The sequence below is a fragment of the Musa acuminata genome, chromosome BXJ2-8 (assembly GCF_036884655.1).
Source record: "Musa acuminata AAA Group cultivar baxijiao chromosome BXJ2-8, Cavendish_Baxijiao_AAA, whole genome shotgun sequence".
In the NCBI taxonomy this organism is placed as follows: Eukaryota; Viridiplantae; Streptophyta; class Magnoliopsida; order Zingiberales; family Musaceae; genus Musa; species Musa acuminata.
In genome coordinates this window covers 13,577,364-13,594,263 of record NC_088345.1, presented here as the reverse complement: position 1 = coordinate 13,594,263, position 16,900 = coordinate 13,577,364, and the positions used below count along the sequence as shown (strand labels likewise).

The window sequence follows — 16,900 nt, the reverse complement described above, 5'->3', positions numbered from 1 at the left end:
ATGACCTTTGGCTACCTGTTTCTACTTCATAGAATCTCATCAGACCAACCTTTCTTCCCTGCGAGAACTCCATCCATCTCGTCCATTCTGCAGCGTTGTCGATGCCATCCACAAAATTACTTCGTTCGCGTACAGACGGATCGTCATCGATCTTTTTGAACGCAGAATGTGAATCCATATATTCCATGGGCATATCGATCGACAAATGCATACTTTTTGGGGTCTGAATCGAAGCAAACGGAAAGGATGTTCCAACTTCGCTCGATCGACCTTGGGATATGCTTGAGATCGTTTGGAGAGCGCCAAACACCCAAGAGCCGAGCTTTTCTTGGACCGACGAGAGCCATAGCCGTAGCCGAAGGAGTCGGCTTTCGACCACCTCGCAACCCATCCAACGGTTGAAATCCCACCATCTCAAGGGCCGACGGCAAGTAGGGCTGCGTCCCCACGGGGCGGGCGGATGTGGATCTCGATCCGCCGGCCTAATCTGCGAGAGAAGCCCAAAACAGAAGAAATGACATTTAGGCTTTTCCATGGGCAAGATGGTGTTGTTCCACTCTCTGGAAAATTGTTTGTGCCTGGTGGGAAACCATCCATTTAATCCCTTAGCAGCAAAGGCAGCCACGATCAGTCTTTCAGCTTTGACTTCTTCTCAAACAAGCCGAACAGGCAGAACAATAGATCTTCTGAGGTAGTTTGTTTATCTTCAGTTATTCTTACCTTCTAAAATGACATAAATTTTTTATTCCCTCCGTATTTTAACTTGATTTTAGATATGTTGATATAATATCCCATGTCTTTGATCTCATTAATAAGAATAACTAGCACCATTTTGACATTTAAAGAGTGAAAAATCTGACATGACGATAGTGAATAGTTCAACATTTTTCTTGCTTCTAATCCAAAACCTTGCTCTTATTGCTGCCCTATGGTCATAAATATTGATTATGTTGTGCATGTCTATTCCGACCGTACGAAACCTACTTCGTGTCTCTGGGCTTCACTACTGAATTGTTGGGATGTACACAAACACTTTTCTTATGCAGTTGACCATGATCTAGAAAGGTGGTTCTCTTGGAACATTATAAGTCACTATTAATGTTTCAAGATTGTGTTATTTCTACGCAAAGTCATGCTACGAGGCATTGTATTCGCTCACTGAACTCTGGCTTGGCATAAAATGTTGCAGAAAGGAAGTGATTCGACGCATGAGTCGCAGAGCAATGAGTGGCTAGAAAGCGGGCAGTGCCCCATAGCAAAGTCGTATAGGGCAGTTAGTGGGGTTCTTCCTCTCGTTGCAAAGGTTTTAAAGCCACCAGCAGGCGTGAAACTAAGGTGTCCCACCCATTGTGGTGGCTGCCCGTGCGGCGCTGGCCCAAACTGCTTTTGTGAAGAACCTCCGCCCACAACCTCTACCAGCAAAGATGCTAACTATAGCCATGCTGGGCATGGCAGCAAATGTTCCCCTCGAGTGTGGAAGGAACATACCACGAAGTTCGCCACTCCCCCCCCCCCCAGTGGTTTGCTGCAGTTCATGCTGCCGTACCTTTCATTGCGATGCTTAGAAAGTCTGTGTTGATGTCCAAGACCGCCATGGCAATTACGATATCTTATGTCAGACCATCGGATCAAGAGCTGAGCTTCTATGGCTAAAAGCAGTTGCAGCAGCTGAGGTGGGTGGCCCTAGGGTTTGTTAAACCAAGAGCTGTTATTTGTGCCCAAAAGACTCGGCCATGTGGCACTGAAGCAGTCTGGGATCCCCTTTCCTTCAAAGTGGAGGGTGTGGACTCTGCGGCTGCTGCTTCACCGGCGGCGGCTATATGCTATTGACGGAGTTGTATTCTGGTACAAAAGCTATATGGTAGCAGCGTTCAATAATTACATATCCAGCATGGGGATTGACTGATTACTGTTTGACGGACATGTGCATATGATTATAACTGGGCTTTCGAAGTGCTCCTCAAGGCCTAGGTGAATAAAAAGAAATCAATTGAGCTTGGTGTAGGGAGGTGACACGATGGAAGCTACAGTCAGTCTAGCTTGTTTTTTGATGGTATTCGAAAGAGAATTTTCGAGTTGATTCGTCTGTGTACGTTTATAGCTTGAAAAACAGAGGCCGTCGGATGATGCGTGTTTGCATCGTCGGAAAGTGGAAGCATATGGTGAGCAACAGATCATGTCATTTTGTTCATCTTATATGTCTGCGTCAAGTGCGGTGGTGACTGCATGGGCATGGGATAGGTTGGGTTGGTTCAAGGCTTCCTGTGGTGGTGGATCGTAGCCATCCTATTTGTTTGAGAAGAGTCGGCATGGCAACGACACCCACCCAACGTATCGCAGGTAGCACGCAGCAGGCAGCAGGCAGCAAGGCAGAGAGACAACATCAAGTATCAAAAGAGGGATCGATCCGAAAGGGCACACAAGAAATGAATCAAGCATCAAGACACCGAAACTCGCAGGTCATGTGATGCTATTTGGCTATCACTGGCACCACGGTTGCCAAAGGGTAGCTCGTTACGATTACCACCAGTGCACGCGCCAACTTTCATCCGACAAAAGGGTAACCAGATAAATAGTAATCTCTCACCCGCGATGCACCGTCTCTCGCCAAGATGCCCTCCAAGTCACCCATGATCCTTGCCAACCAGATCTCCAAGTTCCGCTGTATCTCCTTGAAACTGCTCCTAATTGAATCCACAGACTTCCTCGTGTTCAATTTAGCTTCTGCAGTTAGCTCATCCCCCACACGGCTCTTCGCAGCCGCTGCCTGTGCCTGTGCCTGTGCCTGTGCCTGTGCCTGCACTGTGTTCAGCTTCTGTCTTGTTTCGGCCGCACGATGTTGTAGGCGAAATGCCTCCAGCAAGAACTCGGTCAGCCTCTGCGTACGAAACTCTGGACCCAGTGTTGGATCACTGGGGTCATTCACTCGCTGCACAAAACACGGCAGAGCGTCAAACAGTCCCGTCTCGTTGGCATGAATTAAAGGTATTTAACAAGGAAAACCCTACTTGATGGCCTATCAAGTTCTTTCCAGTAAGAAAATTTTGCCCAACAAATTGCTGTTGCCCAGTAAAATGATTTGTTAATGAATGCATCGGCCGATATATATTACTACGAATTCTGCATATGATCTTTAAATGGCACATCAGACTGTCGTTAGAAAGCAACAATGAAATTCAAGCTTATCTAAGTCATGATCCATAGCGAAATTGTTTAGCATGTCCAACCGAACAATGAATGTTAAGCTTTGTGTTGTTTAGTCTGGCACTTTTGCTTTTAGCTAGCTTCGAAACAGCAAAAGTAGGTGCAGCACGAAGACATGTATCGCTTCCAAAGCCTCTAATCAAGAATATCATGATAAAATAATGATTAAAGAAAAAAAAAACTAACTAACAATGAGAAAATAGCAGTCTAACTTACCATTTTCCTGCACAAATCGTCAATTTTGGCGGCAAGAGATTGATATCTCTTCTCTTGTTTCCTCATCGACGAAGGGATCTTCGACGTATCCCCTTTCCCTAGTTTTTCCAGGTTAACCAGTTCATCTTCAAGTGATTTAAGCTTAGAAGAAACTCGTGAAGATTCAGCATCAACCCTCCAAGGGGATTCCCTCCTAAAGATGAATGAATTTGTTTTCAAGCTCGTAAGGACATGAGTACTTGTTGTGTTAGCATTTTCAGTCGATAATGAGTCGAAAGTACCTTGCTACTCCATGTTTCATGCTCTGTGCCAAATCAAGTGACTCATGCTGCATATCCTGCAAGAACGAATGTGGGAAAAAAAACACACAAGCCTTTTAGTGGTGATGTCAAAAGGGAGCATCACTCGATTACGTTAAAAGTGATTGGCCATTCAATTGAGATATTTGAGAGAGAAAGTATATATATATATATATATATATATATATATATATATATATACAGATAATCCTTCCTAATCACCTGAGACGCATGGCATCAACACTATACTAATCTTGTATACCATTCGGGGTGGTGACACCTTCACATGGTGTTAGTGCTGCAACAGGGGAAAGCGTTTAAATGGATGGTGGCTGTGACTAACACATAAGAGGGCGGGGGGCGGGGGGCATAAAACTTGTAATACTCGAAAAACGAATCATGACCACGACCTTGTCGAACTAAATATCTAGACAATGCTCGTGGCCTCTCTAACAATCTGGAAGCATCTTAACAGACTGGAAATGCACTAACAGACACCATTGTAAACAACAGCGACAAGGCTTGTGCAGCACATTAATAACGATCGACCAGCAAAAATCTCGACACCGTACTAGTCGTCCTAACGAAAAAATACACTGGATGCAGATATGTTTCAGTAAAACGGCAGACTGCTATGCAAACATAACATAGCGACAGCTGGTGACGGAACAACCATATCACGGGCATAAACAGCTTCCGCCGTTGCATAGGATATGAGGTGCAGCATTTAACAGCTTCTCTAAGGAACAGTTTCCGCAACTAATCCAAAGACGACGAAGAAGAAGAAGAAGAAGAAGAAGAACATACATACCGGACATTGAGCTCCTACCGGCCATCCGCCCCATCGATCCGTCCACTGTTTCGTATCTATCGGCGCCATTAAGAACTCCCTTCCGCACCCGTTCTGCTGCGCCAACAGACCCATCATTCCCTCCGATTCCCCGTTGCGCTCCAAGAACCGCTCCTCCGGCGGCATCGTATCCGAAACCCTAACCCCAGCGCCACCATCGTCCACCGAGTCCTCTCCGGCCACCTCCATCAGCGACAACGACCCGTCCCTCTCCACCTTCCTCGCCATGAAGTCGAGCATTTCGTCCCTCTCCGCCACCTCCCTCTCCAGCCGCACCACGGCGGCCCTCAGCTCCGCCTTCGCCCGCTCCATGTCCTCGACCTGCGCCCTCAGCGCCGCGATCTCCTCGTCGGCATCGTCGATCCGGTGGAGGAGGCGCTTCTCCTCCTGCTGCCACTGGGTCCGGTGGCCGGCGAAGATCTCGGCGACTCGGGCGTTGGCTTTGGCGCCCTCCTTCAGCCGCGACCGCAGCTGCCGAAGCTGGTCCTCCGCTTCAAACAGCTTCATCGCTAGGATCCGGTTGCGGGACTGAAGCGACGACACGTAGGAGGCGGAAGACTTGGGGAGTAGCCCCAGGAACAGAGCGAAGCCGAGGCCGAGATAGGAGGACAGCAGCGACGCCCCCGCCTGGGGCTTCGCCTCCTCCTCGATGGAGCTCGAGGGCCTCGCCGTGGTCTTTCCCACTGCGACAGCATCGGCCGCCATCGACGCGACTTGCGACGAGCTGGGGGACTCCGTCACCTCCGTGTGGCCCCCGGGCTTCATATAGGCCCATCGTGGTCCCAGATTACTAAAATACCCTCGATGCTGGATACAATTACGTAAAGTTGAGACTCCAAGGGAGATCGGACGGTGCTGCAGCCATCGATGGTGATCAGTGATGAGGCCAATTCTGGGCATGGGTGCAAAGGACGAGTCATGGTGTCATTATTGGAGATGACCATCATGTGTCACGGCATTGGGAAGGAGGAGGAAATGAGCGAAGTGGGCAGAGGAAAAGGCGAGGCTGCCTTTTTGTTCTGCTACTTCACAGGGACGGGAAATACTGAGATTTCGGTCCCTATGGGTTTTGGCAACAACCGCTGCCATCTGAACCGTCGTCTCTCTCTCTCTCTCTTCTCGGTTCGTGTGCAGCAGTTGTGAATAGGATTGATTAACAAATAGGATGCGAAAGAGAGGAGGAAGATTAGTGGTTAACCGAGTCTTCTTCCACGTGAAGGGGGGAGGCGTATTGTATTCTTTCATGCACGCCACAGGTGTTTTGGCTAACGGACATTGATTGGGCTGTGGAGTGCGCCCGAGTCCCTTTTTGGATAATCTTATGGCCTTTGGTAAATTAAACTTGAGTGGTGGCTGTGTCCTTTGGGAGCAAGCCTTGTGTTCCGGACCGGAGGAGCTCACTCACGTTCTTGAGTTGGAATTGGGTCTTGGAATCATCCGAAGGAAACCGTGCGTCTTCTTTGATGTCGTCCTTTGGTAAGCAGCAAACCTGCCTGCCAGCCAGCCTTTGGGACATAATTGCAATCCAAAGCGGGACCGCTGAACACGCGCTGGCCCGCTGACAAAGGCTCGGCGTCCTTTTGGATTACTGACCGATGGGGGGTGGGCAATCGCAAGCCCAGATCAAAAAGGAAGACTCATCGGTATCTCAATCGGATCCATTACTTGGTCCCCTTCCCTGGTCGTCCCAACATAATAAAAGGACAAATCACTCCACCTGACTTTTAAGAGGAAGATGGTAAAAAACACACGCATAAAAGAGTTGGGATGGTTGGTGGTCGCGGTCATAGAAATGGTCCCGATTAGTTTGAATGCGATTTGGAGAGAGATTTCTTCTGGTTTAGTTTCCTTGATGGATGGATTTTTTATTTATATATGTAGAGAGAGAGAGAGAGAGAGAGGGTGTCGTTTTGTTTTCATCATCGACCCTAGTTAGATATGTAGACTCATGCAAAGCTACAGGTTTATGGTACACGCTCGGGGAACTTGTGGGGTCATAAGCTGCTTCTCCAACCATTGGATATTGGCTTCTCAATCATCGACTCCGTCGGAAGCAGACGAATACAGTAGCGATCAAGAGGAAGGCAAAAAGACTGTCCGCTTCCATGTATCCTGCATCTGTAGGTGGCAGGCAAAGCATCGAAATGTCCACCGGGCGACGGTGATGGCTGCATGCGTTTGTCTTGCCGAATGAAGAAGAAAATTCTGTCTTGCTTGGCTGGCCGCAGTTCATATAAAGGTAGACAGGAAGGCAGGCAGGCATGCATGCATGCATGCAGAGGACGTGATGGTACGTCCTCTTGAGATCCAAATCTGCATCGGTTCGGCCGCCCTTCCTCGGTCGATAAGACCTTTCCTTGGCTATTGTTCGACTGTTACAAAGACACGACAAACTTCATCTTCTCTCTCTCTCTCTCTCTCTCTCTCTCTATCTTCCCAAACGGTCGAGTGCAGCTATAATCTTAAGTGAGTTGCCTTAAGAATCTTAATCCATATAAATTGGAAGTCCTAAAGTAGATAAATCTGATGATGCTACAAAATAAATATTTCATCATAAAGCCAATCGAATCGGCGATGAGTTGGTGGATTTCCATAGGGATGGGTGATAGTGTCGAACCAGGCATCACTTCGTTTCACCTGATTCGATCTATAGTGCCTCTCAAAGCTTATAAATATGTAGGGTCTATTGGTGAACAAATATATCATGGCTGGTGAGTCAGCACGGCCTGGTCCACAGGTCAATATCAGGAGTCTTCTGTCGGCTAGGCTAGATGCCGAGGTCGACCGAGCCCTCGCGACTGGGTATTGATCAGCATTCCTTGTGTGCCGATCCGGGCACCATGTATGCCGAGCTACGTCTCTCCTTCTCCGGAGTGGCTAGTAGCTCGCCTTTGTGAGGTGGTCGAGTTTTCCTACAAAAATGACCCTCGACGGAATCACTCGACGAGCAAGTCAGTGGAGTGATCAATTGATCTTTTTTCCCCCACTACCAAATGCTGGCTAAAGGTCTTTATAGTACTGCATGTGGGTCAGTCGTATGCGGGTTGGTGTGATAGACATGTCAAACAGTGCCTTGGTACGGATTCTGACTTGGTGTGTCTTGAGAGCAGCTCTGCCTCGGGATTCCCAATACGAATTCTGACTGTGGCCGATGGCGTTGAACTCTGACGTGTCTTGGGCCAAAATATACCGTATCACTTCTCCCTCTCCCCACCCCCCCTCCTTTCCAAGGCGTCCTGAAGGGCCGGGAGGCATGCCTGGGTCCGAATGACGCGATTATGTTGGCTACTCCTGCGGGGAAGCTGGATTGATACGTCGGGGAATGATTTAGAGGGGCGGTGCCCTGTGATTCGGGCAGGACTGATCCTGCTGATCGATCGGTGGGGGCCTGGTGAGGCGAAACTAAAGCGTCAAAACCGACGAGGCGAGACCTGTGTGGCGAGGTTGGATTGACTCAATGGGGGCGTTTTAGAGGGGCGATGTCCCATGACTCGGGCATGACTGACCCTACTGATCGAACGGGTTTGGCAGGCTCGGAGTTACGGTTGCTGAGATGCGATTGAGGTGTGGCTCAGGCGTTGGATTGGCCGAGGTGCGCAGAGGCGTGGCTCAGGCGTTTAGATTGGCCAAGGTGCGCTGAGGTATGGCTCGAGCGTTGGATGGCCGATGTGCATGGCTCAGACGCTGGATTTGACCGAGATGCGACTCGGGCATTGGATTTGCCAAGATGCATGACTCAGACGCTAAATTTGGCCGAGATGCATGGCTCGGATGCTGGATTTGGCCAAGATGCAACTCGGGCGTTCGATATGCCGAGATGCGTGGCTCGGACGCTGGATTTTGGCCGAGATGCGACTCAGGTGTTGAATTTGTCGAGATGCATGGCTCGAGCATTTGATTTGCTAAGATGCGTAGCTCGGACACTGGATTTGGCCGAGATGCAACTCGGGTGTTGGATTTGCCGAGATGTGTGGCTCGGGCATTAAATTGGCCCCGAGACGTGACTCGGTTTGAAGGTTGGTCCTATGGTCTGAGTGACTGAGTATGGGCTCGTGTTTCGATGCCGATGGGTTACTAGTTGAGAGCCAATCTGGAGTGACCCGGGCAAGAAATGGGCTGACGAGCCGCAAGTCGGGGACCGATCTGGAGCAGCTCGTACGAGAGCTGTGCCAACGGGTCCCAAGTCAAGAGTCGATCTGCAGTGATCTGGGCAAGAGCCGGACCTACAGGCCAGGCGACTATGCTCGTGCTCAGGTTTCGGTGCCGGTGGGTCGCCTGTCGAGAGTGATTTGGGGCCACTCGGGCGAGAAACTGGATCGGCGAGTCACAAGTTGAGGATTGACATGGAGCGACTCGGGCGAGAGCTGTGTCGATGGGTCACAAGTCGGGAGTCGATCTGAAGCGACCCGGGCAGGAAATGAGCCGGTGAACTGCAAGTCGAGAACCGATCTGGAGTGGCTCGGGGGATGAACTGAGCCGACGAGTCGCAAGTCAAGAATCGATCTGGAGTGACTCGGGCAATGAATTAGGCCAGCGAGTCGCAAGTCGGGAACCGATCTGGAGCGACTCGAGCAATGAACTGGGCCAGCGAGTCGCAGGTCGGGAACCGATCTGGAGTGACTCGGGCAAGAGCTGGGCTGACGAGTCGCAAGTCGAGGATTGACATAGAGTGACTCATGCAGAAGCTCGGCCGGCGAGTCGCAAGTCAGGGATTGACATGGAGCGGCTCGGGCGAGAAGCTGAGCCGACTAGTCACAAGCCGAGGATTGTCATGGAGCGACTCGGGCGAGAAGCTGAGCCGGCAAGTCGCAAGTCGAGGATTAACATGGAGCGACTCGGGCGAGAAGCTGAGCTGATGAGTCACAAGTCGGGGATGCACATGGATTGACTCGGGCGAGAAGCTGAGCCGATGAGTCGCAAGTCGAGGATTGACATGGAGTGACTCGGACAAGAAGCTGAGCCAACGAGTCACAAGTCGGGGATTGACATGGAGTGACTCGGGCGAGAAGCTGAGCTGGAGACTCGCAAGTTGGGGATTGACTTGGAGCTACTCGAGCGAGAAGCTGAGTTGACGAGTCACAACTCGGGGATTGACATGGAGTGACTCGGGCGAGAAGCTGAGCCGACGAGTCGCAAGTCGAGGATTGACATGGAGTAACTCGGGCAAGAAGCTAAGCCAACGAGTCGCAAGTCGAGGATTGACATGGAGCAACTCGAGCGAGAAGCTGAGCCGACGAGTCGCAAGTCGAGGATTGACATGGAGCGACTCGGGCGAGAAGCTGAGCTGACAAGTCACAAGTCGGGGATTGACATGGGGTGACTCGGGCGAGAAATGGGCCAGCGAGTTGCAAGTCGAGAACCGATCTGGATCGACTCGGGCAATGAACTAGGCCAACAAGTCGCAAGTCAGGAACCGATCTGGAGCGACTCAGGCAAGAGCTGGGCCGACGAGTCGCAAGTCGGGGATTAACATGGAACGACTCGGGCAGAAGCTGGGCTGGCGTGGCGGCTAGTCCTCTAAGGGCGGTATCATGACAGGATGATAATGACCAATCGCTGGCCAGGGGACCGAGCTATGTGGCTCAAGAGGAGACCGCCCCCGTTGGTTGAGTAGTTGATCTCGGGCTTAGGTCTGCTGGCAGGAGACCCTTTGTCATGAGCGGTGCCATCACGCCACGTGGCATGATGACTGGGGCAATGCAGGTTCTGACTCGGGCCGATCGGGCCTCCTACGAGCTTGCGATGGGGGCGCTGGAGCCGCTCCTCAGACTTGCTCCATCCTCCGCCTCTTGTTGTCCTCGCGCCTCCTCGCCATTAGGGCTTCAGCGGCGATGTATTGATTGGCGCGCTAGAGCATCTCCGGGATGGTCGCGGGTGGCTTCTCGATGAGTGACCAAAAGAGCCTCGAGGGCCTTAAGCCCCTCAGGAATGCCTGCATGGTTACAGGAGGGTGAGCATCCGAGAATCCCCAAATTTCTACGGCAAAGCGCACCACGAATTGGGAGAGCGATTCGCCCTCGTGTTGAGATAACACCAACAGGGTGGCAATGGAAGGCTTGGGTCGCACGCTGGCAAGGAATTTTTGCTTGAACTCCTTTGTGAGCTGATCGAAGGATGAGATCGAGGAGGGGTGCAGCCGACTGAACCACGTTCGGGCTGGTCCCCTAAAGGTGGTTGGAAATGCGCGGCACATTAGGGCATCAGATGTGCCGTAGAGGGCCATCTGAGCTCGGAACACGGCGACGTGCTCCGTGGAGTCGGAGCCACCGTCATACGCCTCCAATGCTGGCAACCTGAGGTTTTAGGGGATGGGCTTGTCCCGTATTTCTTAAATGAAAGGTGATCCGCCCGAGCTGTCTTCGCCTGCCTCGCCTTGTGACTTCCGGAGCTCGCATTGGAATTCGTCCAAGTGGTGGTTGACTCGGGACAGCTGGTTCCTGAACGAGTCATCCGCTGAGTCGAACGATATGGTTTCCGACTCGGGGGGAGGTGGAGCAATCCGGTCGGGTGCGGGAGTGCCCTGCTCGGACGGGTCTCTTGGGCCCGCCACATGCTCACGTGCTTCATCCGTCCCGACTTGCTCCTTACTCAGCCCTTGGAGTGCCGGCTCGATCGAGGGAGCTGCTAGCCGGACAATATGAGGAATAAGGGGTGCGAGGGTCTACATCATCCCATCCATCGCTTGCACTTGCTTAGTCAAGTTGAGGAACGCCTCGGGTGGCACAACCGAGGTTCCCGTGGGAAGTCCGGGAGGCAACCACCCTGGGTCTTTGAATAGACGCCAGTAGTGATTTGGCGTCATGGCCGGGATCCCCCCGTCTCTGGGAACGAGTAGGGATGGCTCTCCGAGCCTGACAGAGGGGTGACAAGCCATCGATTCTCCCTCGGGAAAAGCCTCGGCAGGATGCTCCTACGACATGGTCCTCCTTCTAGCGCTAAAATGTTGGTGAACAAATGTGTCGTGGCTGGTGAGTCAGCACGACTTGGTCCACGGGTCAATGTCAGGAGTTTTCTGTCGGCTGGGCTAGATGCCGAGGTCGACAGGGCCCTCGCGACGGGGTATTGATCAGCGTTCCTTGTGTGTCGATCTGGGCACCGTGTATGCCGAGCTACGTCTCTCCTTCTCCAGGGTGGCTGGCAGCTCGTCTTTGTGAGGTGGCCAGGTTTTCCTGTAAAAATGGCCCTCGTCGGGATCACCCGACGATGCCCCTCCGACGAGCAAGTTAGTGGAGTGATCAATTGATTTTTTTTTCCCCCGCTGCCAGATGCTGGCTAAAGGTCTTTATAGTACTGCACGTGGGTCAGTCGTACGCGGGTTGACGTGGTAGACATGCCAAATAGTGCCTTGGTACGGATTCTGACTTGACGTGTCTCAAGAGTGACTCTGCCTCAGGATTCCTAAGATATGACGTGTCGAGCAATGTCCTAGTAACTGTGACCGATAGTGTCGGACTTTGACGTGTCTTAGGCTAAAATATACCGTATCATGGTATGTCTCGCTAGAGCTCAACCTCATGGGATGGGATCGATCATCGGTTACCCGGTTGTAAATTCTCCCATCTCAAGCGATGCTAAATGGTACCAACGACGATCGAAGATTGTGCGTTACCTTCGGCGGCCTTTCGGGGGCATCTGATCCTACAGCCTACCCATGATTTGGACTGTGTGTTACGTCAACTCGCATTCTATTCTCTATCTGTTTCTGTTTTTAGTGATGGTGGAATGGAAAGAGCGGGAGAGGGCAATGATTAGGACATAATGGATGAGGAGGAGATCATGAACATTTTCGTTTGTTTATGCATTGTGTTATAGGGAGAGGAAACCAGCGCGAGACTAAGGTTATTTTTTGAAGAAAGATTTTGAGTGAACATGGATTGTTTTAAGTTCTCGGTAAACAATAGATAAAAATATTTTATTGTAAATATGTATATTGATATAAATATTATTTGGTAAAATTATATTTCAAACTAGAGTTTACTATTTAGAAACCCTTTTTTACTATTTTGACAATCCCTCACTATTCATAATCCATTAAAAAGTAATCAAAATAAATATTTTTATTATTCACAATCTTTCTAATTTTGATCCCCACATCTCATATGATTGTCACTTGTGCATCTTGTCATCGATCGCTTCCCCTTAGTTTGTTACCCTTGCCCACTCGCGGCCCACACTTTGACCTCGCTTTTATCGTCCTATCGATAGTTTCCTCCGAAGAAGAAAAAGAAGATGATGACTACGAGAAGGAAAATGCAAAATAAAGGAGGATGAAGAGAAGAAGAAGAAAAAGAAGCAACGATAGGTTTGAAGAAGTAAAAAAATTTAAAATTAGGCTTAAATGATTAAAAAAATGAATTAATCTCCTTTCAAAAAGTCCATTAAATAGATGTGACAAAAAATTATCCTTATGATAATTTTAATATTGATTAAAAAAGTGAATACACAGTTTATTATTAAAAAAGAAAATTATATATATGTATTATCATAAAAAGAAATTTATATTATGGTGCCGAGAATCGGAAGCTGTCTTTTTGACATATTTATTTCCCCCCTTTTTTTTCTGTCTGTTTTATTTTTCCAACAGAGAGAGACTTGTGGTCCATTTTTTTTCTTTCTTTTATTGCTTTTTTTTTTTTTGTGTGTGTGTGTGTGTGGTTTTGATTTAGCCAACATCAGAAATCGGATAAATCTACCGCCAGCAGCTTGTGTATGAGTGTTTTGAAGCTATATGCAGCGTGACATAGGCTACCTACCACCATATTGTCACACGAATGAGTTGGACGCCTAAGTTACTTGTCGAGTTTTATATTCTTAAGAGAGATTCCATTTTTTTTTTAGGTCGAGGAGTGATAAATGTCATCCTACGCTACTAAGACTCTCCTCCAGGGACGGACGGGTTGGTTCTTCTTTTTTTAGATCCATGTTAATTTTCTAGCAATCGTGGCAAATTTTTAGAATGCAAAAAATATGATATGTAAAATCGGATTGCAATTACTGGTGATTTATACTATCGATCTGATTTTTTGCTGTCGAAGCTTTATACATTTCCTGTTTAACTTATCTTTTATATAAGAAATATATCGATATTTATAAACTGTTTCTATATCTATTTGTTAGGTATGATTTTTGGTAAAAATATATTACGTTCTGTATAATAATAATAATAATAATAATAATCACAGAACGAGACAACAATTTACGTGGTTCGGCATTTTTTTTTTGCCTACATCCACGGAAGGTGTGCAACCAACAAAATCCTCCGCACCCCTTTACAGCAAACACGCGCACTAGGACCCACCGACATTTATTTACAACGCAGACGTGTGCCAGCGAATCATGTTTGGGAACAGCAGTTGCAAAGATCGTGTATCTATATATATATATATATATATATATAGCCTGCAGCCAAAGCGAGCGGGTAACGATCAGCTCCGGACGTACCGAGTCTCGGAGATTAAACTAAGCTCCTGCTAAAACTACACCCGCGCTATTCCCAACGAAATCGTAAACCATTTTACCTTCGTCGATCGATGATATTGGTCGTCGGCTGTGGTCCTCCGGTTGGTGGTTAACTTCGTCCCTTCTCCTGTTCCGTCACAAGATCGAAGGCCACGCACGCTTTCGCTCTTCACCTGATGTGATTGAAACTGCTAAAAGGTCCTGCGTTCCCGGACTTTGCTGCGGGCTTTGCTGCTTCAGGAGTTCCGAATACGTTCCAAAATCTGAGCGTTTCGTCTCCCGCCGCAGATGCGACGGTGCACCCATCCGGGCTCTGCAATTTAACAAGAACCCATCAGCGATCGAACGTGGCCACAGCACCTCGCTCCCTGAACAGAAGCATCATCCCTACCTGGGCCATGAATAACACTCGAGATGTATGACCTGTGAGCTCAGCAATCCTAACCATGGAAGGGTACTTCCACAAGGTCAGTTGATTCTGAGTGAATCCGTGAGAGCTGAGCAATTCGCGCTCCTTCTTGTTCCACAGCAGGGAACAGACCTGAGATCCGGTGTCCACAGAATTCAGGCAGGCACCCGTGTGCGTGTTCCAGAACTTGATGCACCTGTCGCCTCCACCCCCGCCGGACGCAAGCAAATTGCTCTGGAACGGGCACCAGGCAAGAGCTTTCACAGCAGCCATGTGATCATCCAACCTGTGGAACCATTGGTTTTGACCCCGATGTGGGTTTGCGGAGGCCATGGATACGTCCCATATGTGCACGAGGTTGTCATTGCCTCCGCTCGCCAGTTGCTGCCCTGAGCCCGACCACTTCAGCCCGCACACCTCTTGTTGGTGGCCTCGATAGGTTTGCACGACATGAGACCTCACTCTAACGTCGTTGTTGACGATCTTTCCGTCCATCCCTCCCGTGCTCAGAATGTTATTGTTCCAAGCGAGAGAACCGACTCTAGATCCATGTACTCCTCTCAGAGTCCTCAACTGCAGTGGAACAGGCCAAGAGCAGAACGTTAGGGTGAAACCGGTTGCTGAACTAGAGAGAAGGAGAAGGAGAAGGAGAAGATAAAAAAGAGGGGAAATTGCATCGGTAACTAGAGAGAAGGAGAGGAGAGAAGATGCAGCGCTAACCAAGCGATTGGAGGCGGAGTCCCACAGTTGGACGTCCGAAGAATTCAAGCCCACGGCGATGTGTCGCCCGTCGGGAGCCCAGCTGACGCTGGTGACGGGGCCAGCATCATCATCCACAGTCACAAGCTCAGAGGTAGACCCATCCGAAGCATCCCAAAGGTACACAGTGTTCCCGAGGGCGATCGACAACACGTTGCCGCTTCCCCAGTCCAGCAGATTCAAGTAGTAGTCATCCACGATGTCCGGCGCATCCAGGGTCCTGTCGGCCGACTGAAGAGGGTTTTTTTTGTTTTTGGCCAAGACCGGTAAGTAAGAGACGCAAGAAATAACTTAGCAGTGAGAAATAGGTGAGAAGGAAGAGCAGGAGCTGCCTACCTGTGGAATGTATCTCCGCTGCTTCGCTGGCTTAGCATGATGAGGGGAAACCGCGTCAGCTTCTTGGAAGAAAGGTCGCGATGGTTCTGGTGGTTTGCTGTGGAAAGCCAGAATTCTGGTTCTGTTCTTGAGAAGGTTCTCGGCAAGAAGCTTCCTGTAGGCCTCTTTGGAGGGGGAAGCCGGAACTGCGTTCTCCTTCTCTTTCCTGGTTTGGGTGAGCAGGTAGTACGCCACGTCCATATCCATGGCTGACCGATCCGGAATGAATCTGTCACCCTGCGATTTAAGGCATCACGAAATAAGAGGATCCAGTAATGCCAGAGAAATTTCATGAAGAAAGAGCCAAATCAACGAGCATCAAAAGAGCATGAAGATTCAGAATCATCTACCAAAATAAACAAGATCCGTGTGACGGAAACATTAGCCGAGAACCCTAGATGGGGTCTTTACCATCGGAAGGGAGAACAAGTTTGGAAAGAGGAAGAAAGATACGAATCCTAGATCCGGACAGAACAAAGAACCCTAATTTCTCAAAGATTCCGACGGTGGTGGCAAGCGCAGAAGAATCCAAGAAACATTACAGCGAACCGAACCCAGACATTCCCATGAAACCAAGATCAGAAACTACATAAAGAACGGAAAAACAAACCAACCGACCGACCAAGCAACAAACAAATAATAGAAGAACATGGCTTACGCTCTGCCTCCAAGACGGATTCCTGGAGGTGGTGTGCATCGAAGGCAGGAAAGGCCTGGATGGGACGTCTTGGAGAGGGCGACGAGATGACATTCGACGCTTCTCTGAAGAAATAGAAGAAGAGGAGCTCCCTGCATCCATGGTATTAGAAAATCCAAGAAAAGATGTAAAGCAAAGAAACAAATCGGATTGGACGAAAGAACAAATTGAAACCCTGCAATCCACAACCACGGTCAGAGATCAAATTATATAACAGAAACAAGCAATAGTGTCGATATTCAAGAAGAACGAGAATCAATCAGACACGGCGCTTTTCTTTCGAGGAGGGTCAAGATGGCTTTGCAGAGTGGAGGAGGAGTAAAGAAGAGCCGAGCCCTCCCCCTTCCTTTCCTTCTTCTTTCTCCTTCCTTTCACACACACACACACACGCAGAGAGAAATTGTCTGCGAAATCGAGAGAGGAGACAGAGATGATTGTGTCGCGGAGCGCGTCGATGTATGTTTTGTTGGATGGAGAAATCTCAGAGGGCAACCCCCCGTCGGCGTATATAAAAGAGAGAGGAGGAGGAGGAGGATTCGATTCGTGTTCGTTGCTTCTTTGGGGGGCGAATACTGAACTCCCAACGGCTAGTTTCTCTTTTTAAATTAAACAGCTGGCGGGCGGAACACAAC

General features: G+C 49.4%; 2 protein-coding genes and 1 pseudogene across 2 annotated transcripts; 1 reads left to right on the top strand and 2 right to left on the bottom strand.

Annotated features, from left to right (window-relative positions):
• Window positions 1-460: 460 nt before the first annotated feature.
• Window positions 461-1,892, top strand: LOC135620370 (uncharacterized; annotated as a pseudogene).
• A 496-nt stretch (window positions 1,893-2,388) lies between these two features.
• On the bottom strand, window positions 2,389-5,291 carry LOC135619275 (uncharacterized). The gene is made up of 4 exons (XM_065121142.1): window positions 4,531-5,291; window positions 3,702-3,757; window positions 3,421-3,613; window positions 2,389-2,929 (listed from the first exon to the last, which is right to left on the bottom strand). Exons 1-4 carry the CDS (start codon window positions 5,272-5,274, stop codon window positions 2,546-2,548), a joined length of 1,377 nt encoding a protein of 458 aa, XP_064977214.1. The 5' UTR covers window positions 5,275-5,291; the 3' UTR covers window positions 2,389-2,545.
• Window positions 5,292-13,809: 8,518 nt separating this feature from the next.
• On the bottom strand, window positions 13,810-16,756 carry LOC103994569 (cell division cycle 20.2, cofactor of APC complex-like). Its single transcript, XM_009414938.3, has 5 exons — window positions 16,230-16,756; window positions 15,533-15,808; window positions 15,158-15,427; window positions 14,420-15,010; window positions 13,810-14,341 (listed from the first exon to the last, which is right to left on the bottom strand). The coding sequence occupies exons 1-5, from the start codon at window positions 16,368-16,370 to the stop codon at window positions 14,198-14,200; spliced, it is 1,422 nt and encodes a 473-aa protein (XP_009413213.2). The 5' UTR covers window positions 16,371-16,756; the 3' UTR covers window positions 13,810-14,197.
• Between the last annotated feature and the right edge of the window lie 144 nt (window positions 16,757-16,900).

What these genes read in the sequence shown, in the direction of transcription:
- LOC135619275 (XM_065121142.1), bottom strand. Translation starts at nt 5,274, where the DNA reads ATGGCGGCCGATGCTGTCGCAGTGGGAAAGACCACGGCGAGGCCCTCG. An exon ending in ATGAAACATGGAGTAGCAAG is followed by an intron (nt 3,614 to 3,701) that starts GTACTTTCGACT and finishes ATTCATCTTTAG; the next exon opens with GAGGGAATCCCCTTGGAGGG. An exon ending in ACGATTTGTGCAGGAAAATG is followed by an intron (nt 2,930 to 3,420) that starts GTAAGTTAGACT and finishes TGTTTTGTGCAG; the next exon opens with CGAGTGAATGACCCCAGTGA.
- LOC103994569 (XM_009414938.3), bottom strand. Translation starts at nt 16,370, where the DNA reads ATGGATGCAGGGAGCTCCTCTTCTTCTATTTCTTCAGAGAAGCGTCGA. An exon ending in ATCCGTCTTGGAGGCAGAGC is followed by an intron (nt 15,809 to 16,229) that starts GTAAGCCATGTT and finishes CTTAAATCGCAG; the next exon opens with GGTGACAGATTCATTCCGGA. An exon ending in GAGTGTTATTCATGGCCCAG is followed by an intron (nt 14,342 to 14,419) that starts GTAGGGATGATG and finishes GTTAAATTGCAG; the next exon opens with AGCCCGGATGGGTGCACCGT.